A 17,973-nucleotide genomic window follows, 5' to 3' on the forward strand; every position below is an offset into this window, starting at 1 on the left:
TGGGAGGAAATTTCAGGAATAAGCCCCCCCTGACTGAAATTGCAATGTAAGAGTGTGCTGCAATGGGCTGCAATGGGAGGACTTTTCAGGAATTACCCCCTGACTGAAATTGCCATGTAAGAGTGTGCTGCAATGGGCTGCAATGGGAGGACATTTCAAGAATTACCCCCTGACTGAAATTGCCATGTAAGAGTGGGCTGCAATGGGAGGACATTTCAGGAATTACCCCCTGACTGAAATTGCCATGTAAGAGTGTGCTGCAATGGGCTGCAATGGGAGGACATTTCAAGAATTACCCCCTGACTGAAATTGCCATGTATGAGTGGGCTGCAATGGGTGGAAATTTCAGGAATTACCCCCCTTGACTGAAATTGCCATGTAAGAGTGGGCTGCAATGGGCTGTAGCGGGAGGACATCTCAAGAATTACCCCCTGACTGAAATTGCCATGTAAGAGTGGGCTGCAATGGGCTGCAATAGGAGGACATTTCAGGAATTACCCCCCTGACTGAAATTGCCATGTAAGAGTGGGCTGCAATGGGCTGCAATGGGAGGAGATTTCAAGAATTACCCATCTGACTAAAATTGCCAAGAAAGAGTGGGCTGCAATGGGCTGCAATGGGAGGACATTTCAAGAACTACCCACTGACTGCAATTGCTATGTAAGAGTGGGCTGCAATGGGAGGACCTTTCAGGAATTACCCCATGACTGAAATTGCCATGTAAGAGTGGGCTGCAATGGGCTGCAATGGGAGGACTTTTTAAGAATTACCCCCCTGACGGAAATTGCCATGTAAGAGTGGGCTGCCAAGGGGGGTAAAATTGTGTAATAGTGGGGCTGCAATGGGAGGATTTTTTAGGAAAATGCAGCTCAAAACTCTTACATCATTTTGGGCTGCATTGGGCTTCCAGGGGGGTAAAATGGTGCAAGAGTGAGGGGGTAAAGGAAAAATGAACCCCCATTCTTACAGCTTTTTTGGTCTGCCAATGGGGGTTAAATGTTGAAGTGTAGAGTGAGGGGGTACAAGAAAAATTACCCCCGAACTCTTACATCGTTTTACCCCCTTGGCAGACCAAAAAAGATGTAAGAGTGGGGGGTTAATTTGTTTTTTACCCACTCACTCTTACACCATTTTACCCCCCTTGGAAGCCCAATGCAGCCCAAAAAGGCGTAAGAGTATTGAGCTGCATTTTCCTAAAAAATCCTCCCATTGCAGCCCCACTCTTACATCATTTTGGGCGGGAAAATTCAACCCTGGTAGCGGAAATACGCGCAAAATAGGCAAGATCAAGAAAATGTAGAAGATAAAGATAACACAGGCTTGAGAAGAGAAATGGGAGAATCCGCGATAAAAAAAGTGGCGTGCAACACCTCGTAATCTGATTTGGCGATGGAAGTTAGATTGTGCTGGTAAGTTTACCAGACACAATGCTAACTAAAACAGTTAAGTTGACGTAAGAAATTATTTTTTCCAAAACTCATGCAGAATAGTTTGATATGGCTTCTATTGGAAGCAGTCCATGGATTCAAGTTAGGATGGATTTCTATAATGACTGAGTTGTACTGATATACGTTGTTGCTGATTCAGGCTTCTCTCAGCTTCCGACATTTTTGTTGCTATTTGTGCTCACAAGTAGCTGAGTTGAACGTCAACAAAAAATGCATGATAAGAATTGCAGTGCAGGGTGCATTTTAAAGACAAGATTTTAAAAATCTAAATTATTGTTTTGCAATTGTTCTTGACGAATGACAGCAACGAATGACGTTTGGATACTGGTTACGTATCTATTCTTTTTCGTCCCCCTAAAGTGTTTTTTACGAAACTCAATTACAAATTGTATGTTATGTAGTATATTACTATGTGGAAACTGACATGTGCAACTGAGGGTGTAAGTTATTCCTGGCACTAAGCTCTAGGGGAGGACGAAATAGAATAGATCCCAATGTTACGAAAAACAAACCGAGGTTGTAATGAGATTTTTCTTTAGCAAGCGCCTGTTGGAATGTAGTAAATCGTAGGAAAGACTTTCATTCGAGTTTTTTACATCAGTGGTCAGGCTACAAAGTTCAAGCTTCGCATTACCTTGATGTTTTGCTGTAGTTGATCAACGTTTTTGTCATAAATTGATGCTTATGGAATGAAATCTTGGATCTTTTTGGTCTGTGACCACTCCCTTTATGTTATGCAACTACCAAATAAAGAGCAGCTGCCATAACATAGGAAAAAAATTTCGCAAAATAATGGCAGCTGCGTGTGTACTGCAAACAACACGCAGCCACAGAGCTGGGAGGCTCAAATGGAAAAATCCCAATTTTGATAATTCCTATTGACCAAATTTATCAATTTTTAATTACTAGTTCCTCTAGGTTTGGTTCTTGCAATAGTCGGCTGCTGCCGAAATACACAATTTTTGCTCTTAGCGATTGCTGCCGAGGAAAAAAAGGGTTTAGAGGTGAACTGAATTGTTTCTGACCATTTTTTAGATGGTTGTTTTATGGCTACCAACTTATCAAAACCAGTCATTCTCGCGATTTGCACGGTTTCATGAATAAACAGTGCCAATTCCCAATGAATGTTTCTTATTAAACAAGATATCATCGTCTATTAAATCCATTTCTCGAGTTTTGGCTGCCATGAGACTGCAACGATTTTCCTTTCGCGTTTTGCGAGCTCTATTTGACGTCTTTCACAAACAGATTTCCTCATCGCTTCTCTCGGCGATCCCACATTCTACTTCTTCTCTCTTTCTCTCTGCATTATCTCTTTAATAACATGCGTGACGGGTTTTTGGGCAGCATATTTGATTTTTCTTCTACTTCCTCTCATCTGTTTTTGGCTGACATAAAAACTTCTGAAATTTATTTTCCCCTGAAAATTAGCCGAATCAGCAAAAAAGTTTGGGCCTTTTCCAATACAGCCCCCCAGCTTAGTGGTCAGATAACGAAGAGCCCCCAAATTATGGTAAATCTACCATAATTTGGGCTATAATTTCATGGGCGGCTGTAAGGGGAAAGACCCCTAAATGTCACTGGATTTGTTTTGTTTCAAAATTCTAGACAGGCGTACTTCAGACAGCTATACACAAGTTTGGAAGTTTTTGCTGTTGTTTGATAAGTTGATTTCCTTAAATGTCTTTCTAACTGAATCGTAGCTCAGTAATTTTGAGCTTGTATTCGCACTGTAAACCAGGAGCGTTTTCAGTAATGGTTAAGTGACGCTGCTTGAAGTCACTGAGAACTTCTGGCGTTTATCGAGAACCGCGAAGTGGTTCGAGATATTAAGTCAAAATTTCGAAGTGACTTCTGCAGAGTCACTTAACCATTCTTAAAACACGAAGCGCGCACGTTTTAAATTGACGAATTTCAATGGAATTCAACTTCTGGCTAAGTAGCAACTTCTGGCATTTTAACTTCTGGCACTGCAGACTTTCGGCATTTTAAAATATGCACGTGAGTGTTTTTAAGTAGATTTTCTGACAACTTACTCTTTCTGACACTAAACGGGCAAAATTAAATCTGTATTTTTGACGTATGTACTCTGCAATTTTTTGGATTTAGTTTCAATTGAAATGAACTCAGTTTTTAATGAATCTAGATATGGCCGAGAAGTACAATAGAAACCGAAATTTAACTCAAATAACTCTTTCTAATCAGGTTTCACAATATAGGATCTTGTTGCTTGAGCTGTGACTTTAATTACGTGTGCATATTAATGTCAAACGACACAAAAAAAGAAATGTTAAATGACACACAGGCGTTGCCGGGATTAGACTACAAGTTTAGCAGACTCTTTTTGTCACTGTTTGTGTAGCAACAGTGGTGATATAAGAGTGTGAAGAACTCGTATTCTGTAAAGTAAGCAGTTTTCGTAGTGTTATTTGGGCATCAACGTGTTATTCCACTGGTAAGTTCTGCAAATGTTGTATCTCAACGTGAGTTGAGTAAATGTTTCCACATAAATGTTATCACCCTCTTGGAGTTAGTCAACTAATCGCCCTACACTGTCGCCCTCTTTCACTTATAAAGTCTCACATTGTCAGTTTTTAGCTGTTTCATTCACTGAGTATCAGTTAGAGAACTTTTTATTAGTGAACTCGCACGGTTGAGATGAAGCAAAGCCGATTTGAAAAAAACCGACACTTGATGATGAGGCGTTAAAAGTAGCTCTTTACTGTTTAGGTCACCTATCATATGAAACAAATTGTAGTGGCTTCTCCAGCGGTGATTTATTTTACAATTTGTGGTCAAAATACTTGAAAAACATTTCTAACCAAGAAATTTTCTCAGCTCAATTAATAAAAGAACGTCTTCGAGGACAAAATTTGCTTACAAAAACATACACAAATTACACTTAAAAACCTTGAAGATATAAACATTCCCATGTTTACAAAATCTTTCGAATTTTGGTTCATATATTGATAAAGATCTCATGTTATTGCGGAATAATTCCCCGAAAAAGGCAGAGAATCAACGGTTTCTTAGATTTAAAATTTTATCTGCTTTACATCCCACCACTATTCGCTTAATGCAGTTTGAGACTATGATAAGAAACCATTTTAGTTTTGTACTCCTGTTTTGGAGGCCGGCAAAATCATTAGAGTTCCAGTGGAGCGGTGTAATGTTTTTTAAAGTGCTTATATTAAAAGCTTATAGTTGTTCTAATTAATTTAGAACATAAATCCGAGCCCCATCTGGTCAGGGGACCTAGCAAGCGGGTGCAAGTATCCTGGTGCCAGGGCACGAATCCCATGGGCGACAAAATTTGTTCTATCATATACATAGAACACCGTAATATCAGCATATTGAATGTATTGTAATGTAAGTCTTATTCAGTTTTCATGCCTTGTCAATAAATTCTTTGCAATCAAATCAATCAAATAAAGAATACGGGTTTATCACTACTTCTTCTGCAACAATAGAGCGCTTCAGAAGGTAAAGACAATTTTACAAGAATTCAATCATTTAAATATTCAACCTTCTCATTCTTTTTGACGGTTTGGATTAGACTAAGCGTTAAAGTGTATCTTCATATTCTAAATTTTACGCTCAGATCAGTTCTAGCGCGACTAAGTTGTTCAAGCACAGATCACAAACGGATAAAAATATGATACTTAATGCGTATTTATGACCGTCATAAAATGATGCAACTAAAACATATGATAAAAAGCTTAAAACAATGAAAATTCAGTTTTGCTTTAAGAAACGCCAAATCAAGAATTCATGATGAAGAGTACGACATACGTACAATAAAAATTTTTCATCTTAAAGTGGTATATGAAACACTCATTGATAAAATTAAACGAAAAAAATGCAGTTTTACGTAAACTACCTGTTTTAGAAGCCAAGTGTAGTCAAAATAGATTTGGCCGTGTCTCTAGGTCTTCATATCGATCGACGTATAATGATCAGAAATTAAGTTGATATAATTCAGGATAATCTGACAAGATACTTACAGAGGAAATCCAAACAGAAGTTTGCAGGTTATCCATGAGCAGTTGTATTTTCAGTCCCACGTGAAATCTGTTCAACCTGCTCATGCCTCCTTAATTGTAAATAAGATTTTGCATTGTGAATTCAACAACATTATGAGCAAACTGAACAGATTTCACGTGGGACTCAAAATACAGCTGCTTTTGGATAATGGCCAAATTCTATCTGGATTTCTTCTGTGACTAAACTTGTCAGTTTATCAACATTAACATCAATTTATACGGCGATTGATAGAAAAACCTATAGAAACAGCCAAATTTATGTTAACTAAAATTGGCGTCTAGAACAGGCAATTTACCATGTAAAAGTGCCTTTTGTGCGGTTTTTTGTCAATGAGTGTGATTGCAAGGAAAAGTTCAACCTCTTATTAGGCTACAGAAAGCATATTTACTTTAAAAACACGCATTAATTCGCTCAAAATTTCACAAAAAAATTTAGCGCTGACCATGAATTCATAAATCATGATCGTAAGCATTATCAAATTGTATCCAGCCTAGATATGTTGTCTAAGGAAAAAGAGCGACATTTAATGGAGAAAAGATGCAATGGAAATGAGGCTAGTCTTTCCGTTAGTACTCCTCTGGTACATTGTGCACCCCATTTATTGAGCGCGTTCCATTGAGCAGTACTTCATTATTTAAAATTATGGAACTCGCATTGGGGGGGGGGAGGTGTAGCATTTTTATCCCCCAAGTTTAATTTAACTGAAAATTTTAATTTTCCCGCATCGAAATTGCTGAACAAACTCTTACTTGACAATTGTCTTGTGAGAAATAGTCTTTTCATATGTCATATGATTACTGCGAACTAATCATTCTCTTAAGTTAAGAGCGGCCACAATTTCTTTGTTCTGACTAAGAAATTCGTTAGCAATATACTTCGCTTGCACTAGAAGTAATGGGAACGCAATTTTGCATTTTTCTCGCTCAGAACATTTCGCTCAGCGTGTCGCAAATCGCATGTTGTCACCTAACTGACAGCAAAACGTCGCAGTAAGTAGACCGCGACTCACGTAACCTAAACTTTTTTCTTGTTTCCTAAGTTAACTATAAAAAATAAAACTCATATTCTCTTTGAGAGCCATTTTTTCAGAAAATTTTTTGCATTTTTTTAAAGTTTTTAAAGTTACTTATAGACTAGTCAGTTTCCATATCAAGATTCCGTTAATAAAGAACCTCACTTACAGTCAAACGAAGCCCAATGAACGAAAAAAATTGTTTTCGACGGATCTCACTTGTTTTGTTTTGGCTTCTACTCTGACTTTTCGTATTTTTTAATGAAATTTTAATTTCTTTTTACCATTTTACTACGTTTTTGAAGACCTAATGCAGAAACTCGTTGACTAAAAGTGCAATAGGCGCCCATAGGAGCATTAACTAAACCTATCTAGTCTTTTGAGGGGACAGCTAATGGCTGTTAAGACATTGAAAAAATTTTTTCGAATTGTTTTTAACATTAACTGATCTTAAACCTATTTTTTGGACTGTATGTCGTTTTCAGTATTTACAAGACCTCTTTCCTTACTACAGCAGCCAAAATATTTTTGGATAGCAGTTTTGACTGCTAACTATTGGTTTTATGACTTCGGTTCCACGAGTTTTCATATATTTTTTTAATATTGGATACTTTTTTCTCATTATTTTGGTTCCTTTTGAAAATATATAACAATATCAAAATACTGATAGATCTCATCTGCTTAGAAAATAACATTCAATGGATCAAAGTTTTCAGAGAAAAGCTTTTGTTTTAAATGGCTTCGACTAATTCTTCTAGCACTTTCCTATTGAATTTTTGGTTTCTGCCTGTGTTTGTTGTTGTTTTCATAACCGTAAGACTTATTGTGATGTCTTATTGATGAATTATGAAAGAAATATCACAACCTTCTCATCGAGGCATTACTTAGCGTATTTAAAGATTTTCTTTGAAAGCTATTAAATTTAATGGCGTTTATATTAAGTGATACTCGTAAAAATTTCGTGGTTTTGATATACTTGTTCATATTTGTCAATTTTTTGAAGTCATTGTTCTTGGCAAAGAAGCATCCCCTTGCTGTTGAAAAAAATTTAAGATCAAAAGTTTTCACTGAAAAGTTAACTTTTTAATTTCTTTGACATTTTTATCTCTCTCTCTCTTTTTACTTTGATGTTTCGGACTGTTTTTTTATAATTTTCGTTGTATTAAAACGTTGAAAGGTCTCATAGGCTTCTAATTGAGGGTTATTGAATGAAAGAAGTCACTCAATGCAGTCAATTCATAGTGAAAAACCTTAAAGCTTATAATATTATTCGTTTTCAAAATTTTTTTGAATTTTTCTGGTTTATTTGTTCTTTTCGTCAACTTGTAACTTATTCTCATCACTGATAGGTCCCATTTATTTCCATGTAATTCAAAACTAACGTGTCTATTTAATTTGTTTTGTAACTGACGTTTCACTTGGAGGACGATATGCGTTTTCATCAAAAAATTGTCGATGGTCAATATTTGTGTTTCTTTTTCTGTTTTCTTTTTTTCAGCATATTCGCGTAATAACAGATCGCAACGATTTTCAAATAATGACCGAGTAATTTTATTTAATCCTTTTTTATAATTTTAGTTGAATTAGCATAGATAGTAACTGAAATAGAAGAAACAATATTCAGATAAATCTAATGACTTTAACGGCTTTGTGTTTTTGCAATTTTTTTTGCTTTCTTTTTTAGTTTTTCAACAAATTAAGTTCGATTCTATGGTTTAGTCTAAATAAATACAGATCCTATCGCTGTCGTATTGACATTTTGTCTAACTTTATCAACTTTACCAAGATTTATTTCGATAAAGGCTAAGTGTTTTGAGACGTATGAATTTATGAAGCGTTATTAAAATTTTTGATTGATTTTTGGTTTTTGCAGCATTATTTCTTTTGTCGACTTGTTACCTAGTCCCATTAAAGAAACCTCCCATCTGCTGTGTAGTTAAGAAAGAGTAAATTTTGTAGTTAAGGTTTTATCTGATTGCATTTTGACGTTGTTAGAAGGTGCTTTTGAATTCAGATATTGACTTTTTGCCGTGAAATTTTTGTTTTTGCTGATTTTGTCGTCTGTTTTTTTTCGCGTAGTCTTTTTTATGGCAGATCTCGTGAGCGCTTTAATGAGGCTTGGAATTATGTATTTCAATTAGTAGTTTGGGAGTGTAAAGATTTTTTATAACTCCTACATATATTTTTGATTATCCCTTCATTTGGTTGACAATTAAGTCAAAAATGTACAAGATCGTGTCGGAACATCATGTGCGAACGGACATTAACGAGCCTTCTTGTTATTTTAGCAGTACTATGACCTCATCAGTGACCAGCAACTTATTGACATTTTTGGTTCCCAACATGCAAAGACGTGAGGATGTCTCCACTGTGGAAGGATATCCTTCAGTATGTACCACTAAATTAACACTCATATTCACAGATCAAATTTAGACTCATTTTAGGGTTGTTTTATGACAACTAATCCATGAATTAACTATAGCTAACTTAACTTCTTATGAAATTTGATTTCATATAACCGCTGCAGTGATCACCTGGTTCACAAATTCACTAGGGCGATAGAAGCCCGGAAAATTTGGTAGTTCTTGAGCATTGTAAATGTTATAGATCCCTTGTTGTAGTGTGCTGAATAATCGAATGTATCTGGTTTTCATTATTTTTTATATTTAGTTAAGGCGAGAATAAAAGTGCCATTCTGTCAAATGAAAAAGATTAAAATGAAGTAGATTTGCTAAATTAAATTTGAATAAAACGAAAATTAAAGGTTTTATAATCCATTTTATCTACATGAAATAGTCCCTAAAACTATAAAAATCAAATAGATCTATGCATCGTTCGCGTTTAAAGAGTTTCATTTTGTCAGTTGTACTCAAAGTAACGGGTTTTGATCGGTAACGTCGTTATTTGATTATTTTCGGGAAGATTTTGGTACGAGATATCTTAAGAGTCTTGGTAAAATTATAAGCTATTTCATTAATATTATTCTAAGATCTTATTAGAAACCTATTTTACTACTGTTTATTTGCTCTTAAACGTAGTTCATAGCAATCATTGTAAAGGTGTTTGTTTTTTTAATGCAAATTTTTTGCTTGACCGTTTTGCGCTTTTCATCTAGAGCATTCGTTGACTTCTCAAGTGACTTTTTCACGGTTTCGTTCTTCATTTTTGATTGATCTCTACTTGCTATCACTCCGCAGTAAAGCTTGTTGCTAAAATAAAATTGATTGCAGCATAGCAAGAAGAAGGGACTGATAGCCGAGTGGGCGGTGCTTCTGGTTTATTCAGAAGTAAGATAGAAGATGTTACAACAAAACGGGGCAGTGACCAAAACTGTATCAGCTATTTTGATCACATCACAAATGTAGTTGAGTTTGTGTTGAGAAAACAAACTGTTGTTCCGACCCAGTTTAGTATGGTGGGGAACTATATACTCAGCTGGGTCTTGCCAAGCTTGTCAAGCGTAAAATTTCAAAATAAAAAGATTTTTTTTTGAAATTCGCTTTTTCGAGGAGTAACAATGATTTAGAGTTTTGTGAAGGTAAGCCTAAATTCCGTTGTTTGGTTCACACTTTTCACAATTTTGCTTACATTTTGGTCAATTTTTGATAAAGTATGATAAAATTGTTAACGGTAGTTTGATTGATTTTACGTTTTAAGATAGAGGCGAGTTGGGAAATATTTTGATGTTTTGGCAAAATTTTTAGCTAAAATTTGGATAATGTTGCATTTTTTCTTTTTTTTAAACAAAAGGGCATGAAAAAAGCGTATGTGACCAACTTTGTTCAGTTTGACTGGCGGCGCGGAGAATAAACTGCTGTTATAATCTTCTTTTGCTTAGATATGATCTAATTTACCTCCAGTTTCAAAGATAAAATTCTGGATATAACAAACTTGCAAATTTTAACCTAGATTTGCAAAAAATGCACAGTTTATTTTGGATATAATGAGGGTTCTGATTAGAAAAAAACTAATGCGCAAATCTATAAAACAATTGTGTTTTCTAACAACCATGCATTGATACCACGGCAAGTTTCGGTCTCATCGTTGATTTTGGAAATGGAAAATATCCACTTTCTATTCTGTCCATTTTGAATTAATTGTCGTATTATTTCATGCCATTCACAAAGAGTTTTTTATTTAAAATTAAATTTCAGCTAACAAGGGGTCATTTATGTTCCAATAAGCTTCAATAAACCAATATTGTTTTTTATGGGTAAAGCGCAAGGTTTTAAGGTGGCAACAAAATTTTTTCGTATCTTTTTAACAAAAATTTTTAGATTTGCCAGCATTTGATGTTCATTTGGTAGTGTTATTGCTGAGTCTAAATAATGTAATGTCTTTTTTTTGGTATCTAGAAAAATTTTAAAGAACTTATCTAATGCTTTTAGGTGATACATACTGGTTTTTTGGTAACATTCGGTACATCCAAAAATCAATTTATGTTTTTGAGATAATGTCTTTTTGGTCATTTAGCTGATCGGTAAAAATTGCAATTCGTTCCAATGGACAAGCAGCAAGAGAACGAAGAGTTTTGGTCCAGTTGTTGATATTAATAGATCAAAAATTATTTGCCTTTATTGTTTTTTTGGCGTTAGTTACAGACCAGAATAATTTTAAGTGAAACCCTATTTATCAATGGGTCAAACTTATGTGCAACGAGGGACCAATGAGCGAAAACTCATAATATTTTAAGCAAATTGCAAATGTGTTTGTTTGGCTTCAACACCATTTGCATAAAATTGGTCATGAAAATTTAAGTTCTGCCTGTATTTAGTTTAAATGTGTAGATTTTTGACATAATCTCACTATTGACATGTACCATTGGTATCCTAAGCAGGACCAAGTTAAACTAATTACCAATCTCCAGTTGAAAGCTTGCGGTTGATAGATCATACGCTGTTAAAAGAACTTGTTTTCAATATAATAATGGTTTTTCGCGATTTCCAATTTTTGGCGTACTCTTATTGAAAAGGAACGCATTCGTTTGCAAGTGAATTATGAAGTAGTTTTGATTGCTGTTCGAATTTTTAATCAATGGTTTTTTGGGTTGATACTACCAGTTTTCATATTTGTTCTTTACGTTTCCATTTCTCTAGCTTAATTTTGCTGTCTGAACCAATCATCATACTAACAGCACCTTACCGAGCAGTCCCACATCTGAGAGTTGGTTCAGCAAGGAGAGACGTCGTTTTTTTTAGCCTATTTTTAATGCGGGAATGATTGCTTTTTGAATAATTAAGTTTTTCAAATTCTGAGGTCCCGCTTAGCTGTCTTTACATTAATGGCACATTTATAACAAGTTGCATATCACATTAATGGCTTTGGAATAAGGCGCAACTAATTACATTCAAACTTTCCATTGAGTAGATCTGGTTTTTATAAGCTTCCACATCGTTTCTGAGCAAAATTGCAATGAGTTTTTCGGTTTTTGACTGTAGTTTTTGATATAGTTTTTGTTGGACAATTAATTGAAAAACGAGGTTGAGCGGGGTCGGAACAAAATGTGCAAAGGCACATTCCCGATCCTCCTTGTTTTAATATAACTTTAAGATAGCATTATCATAAATGTTTCTATCATATTAACTTTTTTCGGGGAGATTTTAATGTAGATTAACATCTTTTCGTTCGTTTTTGGTGTCTTTCATGTTGAATTTTAGTCAGTCTTAACTACATTTTGGTGATCATTATTTTAAAAAGTGGTACATTTGGCCCGTTTCAAAGACTTGATAGCCTAATTTTAACTGTGCATACTCCGCAGGTTTAACAGCAAATGATCAGTTTTCAGTTATTTTGGTCCAACGTTTTTAAATTACTGTAATAACTCATTTTATGTCCACTAAATGTTCAGAATGATTATGGCTCAAAATTGAAAACACGTTAGCCATTCTGTTTTATTTTTTTTTTTACAGATTTTTGCATGTTTTCAGAACTTTTGTATCTGACTTTGATCATGTTTCAGATCCACCCCTATTATCTTTTATAGGGGTTAGGGAAGAAGAACGCCAAGGAAACCCCCCAACTTACTTTTAGATAAGAACAAACCCACGGAATTGAAATCTTCAATTTAAACGCATTTTCCACGCTTGGGCATGCCTCACAATCCATGGCCATGCCTTAGCTATCACAACCGAACAAACTATCATGACAAAAATGTAAATTTAATATGGGGGTTTACTATCGTCGAGATTTTTTCCTATCTGAAAATGTTTATTTTGTTTTGCGGGGTTTTTTCTTAGACCCCCAAGGGCTCTAGGAAATAAACCCCCTGTATTCTCTCAATTGAAGTATGTGGTAATAATATTAGGGCGGTTCCTAATCATAAATTTTTACCCCTCAGTCATCAACGCCAACACCAGTAAGATGAAATAGGGGCATAGAGATAAGAGGTTGTCATTCAATACTTAAACATTTGAGTTTAGGGGTTATCGCAGACAGGGAGGGATTACGAGTTTACGTCATGTAAAACCCAAACAAAGCCATAAAACTGGAACTATTAAACAGAATTCAATTCAACACGGAAAATAATTATTAGAAAGCTAGGCAAAACCAAGGAAAGAAACTCTTCAAATTGAAAGACCAAAACTGAACAAAATCAAACACCAAAAGTGAGCACACAACTGTACAATGACATTTCTTCCAATAATTACAAAAACAGCATATTAGGGGTTTTTGACAGAAAAATATTAACAAAAAGCGGTGGTGATTTGTTTAAATTAATTATCTTTGTTTGCGAAGGCTCCTCGTTATCACTACTACTGGCTGCTTTGGCCTCAAAGTTTATTAATGGGTTACTGGCACTGAAATTTTTGTCAGAACTGGCATCAAAATCAATCAAATCGTCGGTTTCGATATCCAATTATGTTACTGCTTGGGCTGCAGCAAATCCTGGGTCGGCTCCCTGCCAAGAGCCAGGTGCAGAACTTTGTGCAGCAGTTGAGGATGATTGTGAAACAACAAAATCATTATCCCTTTCTGGATCGGAACTCAAATATAGATTTGAATCGAAACTGCTGTGATCACATTCAACACCTGCGTTATCCCAGTCAATATCATCATTTCCACAGTCTAGATTTTCATAGTGTCCAAATGGGAGAGCATGAACGCCGTCTGCTTTAAAAAACCGCTTGTTGTCTAACGCTGACAAACAGACTTTATTCGAAGATACGGTCTGCAGAACATGATGATCCGAAATTTTCGTGTATTTTTGGATCTGAAGAACTGCGGCTAAGTTTTCTCCAAATATTAAATAGCGCTCAAAGTCGAAGTTTGATTTGGTTGATGTTCTCTCGGTATTAAAATTTCTACCGTCAAGTTCCAGGCTGTTGTTGTTGTGCAAATGATAAGCTGCAATGAAGCAATATTTGAAACAGTTTTGATCGTTGTGATTCCTTATATTGAGAAGACCGCGGTAATTGGCTATTTTCATTGTCAATGGTAAACAGGAAGAGCCATTGACTGGTCTATAGCGGGCAAGTTTACGTCCAATTTGATAAAGTTTTCCAAGATTCAGCCACTTCCTGAGGATGCTAATGTTGATAATACTGTTAACATTTTATCCATCATAGTCCAGTACGTTTTGTCTGACATTCCATCATTGAGAACTGGTGTCATGAGTGAGTTTGGGTAAACTTCAATACGCTCGTTTTCAGTAGAGCCATCCTCTTCACCTCGACGAGGTTTAAGCAGTTGAACTTTTGCACAAAAACTTTTGCACAGAATTTTGTGAGGTCGGTTTGATAACTTTTCTGACACCAAGTATTCGATTCGAGGTTTTTCCGATAACATGAATCTAGCAAAGTCTGCGCTCACTTCAGCGTTACTGCTGTTAACAATTTCAATGGTTTGAAGTTTTTCACGGAAAGCTGACTCCGTTGGTGTATCTCTCGATTGGAATTTTTCACCGAAGACGGGAAGCCCATGAAGAGAACTCATGTACTGAGCAAACAAATGAGCATCGTTGAAGCCTCGGTAACTAGTTCGGCAACAGTTGGAGAATTTGCCTTGGTTTGTTTGCATGTGCTGCTCAAGAAGAGACAATTTTCGTGCATTGAAAGTGCACCGTGAGCATTGAAAAACAGTTAAACAGAGCTGGTCAGGATCAGCGCTGTTTTCATGCCTTGAACGATTTCATTTGTTGCAGTAAGTGGCAGAGCAATGTCGGCGTTGGTGAACCATTTTTCTTGTCAACTTCATTGGATTTCGAAGAAATTTGTGTAAACCACAACAAGTATTGAGAGAACTTTAAATGACGGCTTGAACCAAAACTCTTAAAAAGAATTCAAATTTAGGCGCCAACTTTAAATGTTTGAAATATTCAAATCTGATAAGCTAATTTTGGCGCGCGTTTCAATTCAAAATTTAGCACAATTCCAGAGATACATTTTTTCTAAAGTGAACTTCTTTACTATTGTTCTGACACAATACCTTTTCAAAAAAAATTGAACGTGCGTGTCGAACTTCATCCATTACTTCACTAGACCTTTGTGTTGTTGGATCTCTTAGGGACAAAAAATCAAAGAACATAAAGTTTTACTTGCAGGTTTTGTTCTAGCAAGTATTGTTTGAGTATGCTCATAGCAGAAAGAGGTTACTCAGAGTCAATTTCTATATATAAGAAATAACTGGAATAAGAAAAATAACATCTTTCACATAGTAACAAATAGTTTTTGCTTTTATAACCATAAAAGTTAAAAAAAACAACTTTTTGAATGTGAAGAAGCCAATTTCTATATGTGGGGTTTCACTGGAATAAAAAAAAATCACATCTCTCATATACTTATAAAAAGTTTTTGCTTTCATAACAATAGAGTAAAAACGAAGTTTTTGAATGTGAAAAAGTCAATTTTTATATGTCGGATTGAATTGGAAAAACAAAAATTACATCTCTCATAAAGTTGAAAAAAGCTTTTGCTTTCAAAACCATATAGTAACAAAAGTTTTTGAATGTAAAAAAGTCAATTTTATATTTAGGATTTCACTGGATTAAAAAAAATCACATCTCTCACATACTTACAAAAATTTTTTGCATTCATAACCATATAGTAAAAAAGTTTTTAGAGTTAAAAAGTCAATTTTCATATGTATGATTTGAAAAACATACAAAAATCTCATCTATCATATACTTACAAAAATTTTTTGCTTTCATAACAGTATAGTAAAAAAAGGTTTTTAATTGTTGAAAAGTCAATTTTTATATGTGGTATTTAACTGAAATAAAAAATAATATCTCCCATAAAGTTACAAACAGTTTTCGCTTTCATGACCATATAGTAAAAAAAGGTTTTCAATTGTTAAGAAGTCAATTTTTTTATATGTAGGATTTAACTGAAATAAAAAGAATAACAGCTCTCATATAATTACAAAAAGTTTTTTCTTTCATAACAATATAGTAAAAAAAGGTTTTTAAATGTCAAAAGTCAAATTTTATATGTAGGTTTCATTTGAAATCACAAAAATCATGTTTCCCAACTTATTAGGTTAAGTTTTTGTGTTATTTATTGTATAGTTATAAAAAGTTTTCATATAATAAAAATAAATTTCTCTGTGTAGACAACTATTTCAAAAACATGTTCAAAGAGGTTTTTTTGTAACGCTTAAACACTGGTTTCACTGAACACGATCTTGCATGATATCTCTTATGTTTAAAAAATTTCCCCTTAGACAATGAAAATTGAGCACAAAAGTTTAATTTAACATGATCGAACACGTATTTATAAGTAATTTTTATAAATTAAGAACTGTATTGATGGCAAACGTTTGTTGACGTTCTAGCAATCGCAAAGTCCATCAGTGACTGCTCCGGCTTTCGCTTCTTGGGTGCTGGAGCAAATTGAGGCGTCTCAGATCTCTGTGGTGTTTCGAATTGACTTTCGTTTGATTGTTGTGGTGTTTGAAAATTTTTACCGGATAAAATGTTGCAATCAAATGGCTGATCTCCGTTGCACACTGAAAACTGCCGTTGTTGAGTCAGTCCTGCAAAGAGAGAAGGGCTCGGACTTGGAGTGATCAAGGCACGGGGTTCCGTTGCAGGTTCACTAAGAGGAGTGTGACTGTCTGGCGATTCAGGTGTTGACTTTAATCGCCACATATCTGCCAAGTCATCGCATGCCTGATTAACTCCAAGTTGGTGTTCTAAAAGAAGAATGCACTCGCAATAATACCGATAGAAAATTCGCTTGACTTCATCCGTCAGCTTGTCCACATCGTGGTGTTCAAATGAAGGTGTGGTTTTGCTGGGCAAAATTCCATCAGAAGTAATAACGCTGCCTTCAGAAGGTTCTGTTTTATTCGGTAATGCAGCAATTGCCTTGATGAAAAGCTTTGCAATTGATAAGAATTTTTGGCAAAATGTCCAACCTTCTCCTACTTTTTTCTGTTGATTAATAACTACAAAATTTTCGCATAAAGCCTGATAAACAACTGTTTTTTCCCGAGAAATTGTTGATTCAACAAGAATTTTGACAGACATATTTTGATCAAGTAACATTCCACAGAAGTATTAATACAACTGTTTAGCGAGAGAAACAAAATAAAATGATTCAAAATAAACAAGTTTCACACACCCTAGATTTTGCCTTTCAATTTTGTATGTCTCTTTTGTGTAAATGATTTGCGCATTTGTTATGGTTTTTGTTATGGCGTATTGGCGGTTCTTAGCAATTGATCTCACAGCCCCACCCACCGCATGCATATCAGTCTACTACTGAGAAAGCCTAGCCTGAACACTGACCACGTTGAGAGCATTTCACTCGACGTTAGTCGGTTATGTTTCAGTTCTCAAAACGCTATCTCTATGCTCAGAGTGTGATTGTACTCTAAAAAAAACTGAAAGAGAAGCTTTGTTGTAGATGTTAGAAGTAGTGGATAAAACAAGGCTTCCAGCCATTAGCCAACTTGGTCCATTTTTTGTCGTAAAAACTCGAAAATTGAACCAAGCCGTCTGCTAACTGGAAGCCTTGTTTTATCCACTACTATATACACAAATACTCAGTCAATTTTGTGTATAAAAAAGGCATATAGCCCGTATAATTTTTGAATTTCATACGCAAATATCCAAAAGTTTCCAAAATTACTTCAAAGCCTAATTTCATATCTAATATACCAAATTATACTGAAACAAATTATTCCAACCGCCCCGCAATTTTTTTTTCAATAGAAATGGATGAACTGAGAATCACTCAAAATTGCTTAGAATTGATAATAAGAAACAAGTTTCTCTAAAATTTTGACTTTACCTGGGAGACGATTGATCTATGATGTATAACTGTGTGATTCTAGGTACTTGGGTACATTTTTTTGAGCCGAGTCTTGAGAGGACTTGTTAAAAGTTTGACTCGCCTTTACCGCGCTAAGGCAAAACTGCTCGACCCTTCTTAATGGATAACTGTGTGGGAGGGTGCAACTACAGAATGCTCGAACACTTTTAATTTTAACTAATAAGCTGACTGAACTCTTCATAAAAATCTTTAA

General features: G+C 35.2%; 1 protein-coding gene across 1 annotated transcript in view; it reads left to right on the forward strand.

Annotated features, from left to right (window-relative positions):
• The first annotated feature begins 4,822 nt into the window (after positions 1–4,822).
• Positions 4,823–17,973, forward strand: part of LOC142337161 (uncharacterized) — a 55,953-nt gene continuing 42,802 nt past the window's right edge. Inside the window, exons 1-2 of the mRNA XM_075386269.1 lie at positions 4,823–4,931; positions 8,793–8,892. Coding sequence (XP_075242384.1) covers positions 8,800–8,892 — 93 coding nt within the window. The 5' untranslated portion in view covers positions 4,823–4,931; positions 8,793–8,799. The remainder of the gene's footprint in view (positions 4,932–8,792; positions 8,893–17,973) is intronic.

This window comes from Convolutriloba macropyga, chromosome 3 (genome assembly GCF_964194025.1).
Source record: "Convolutriloba macropyga chromosome 3, txConMacr16.3, whole genome shotgun sequence".
NCBI classification, from domain to species: Eukaryota; Metazoa; Xenacoelomorpha; order Acoela; family Convolutidae; genus Convolutriloba; species Convolutriloba macropyga.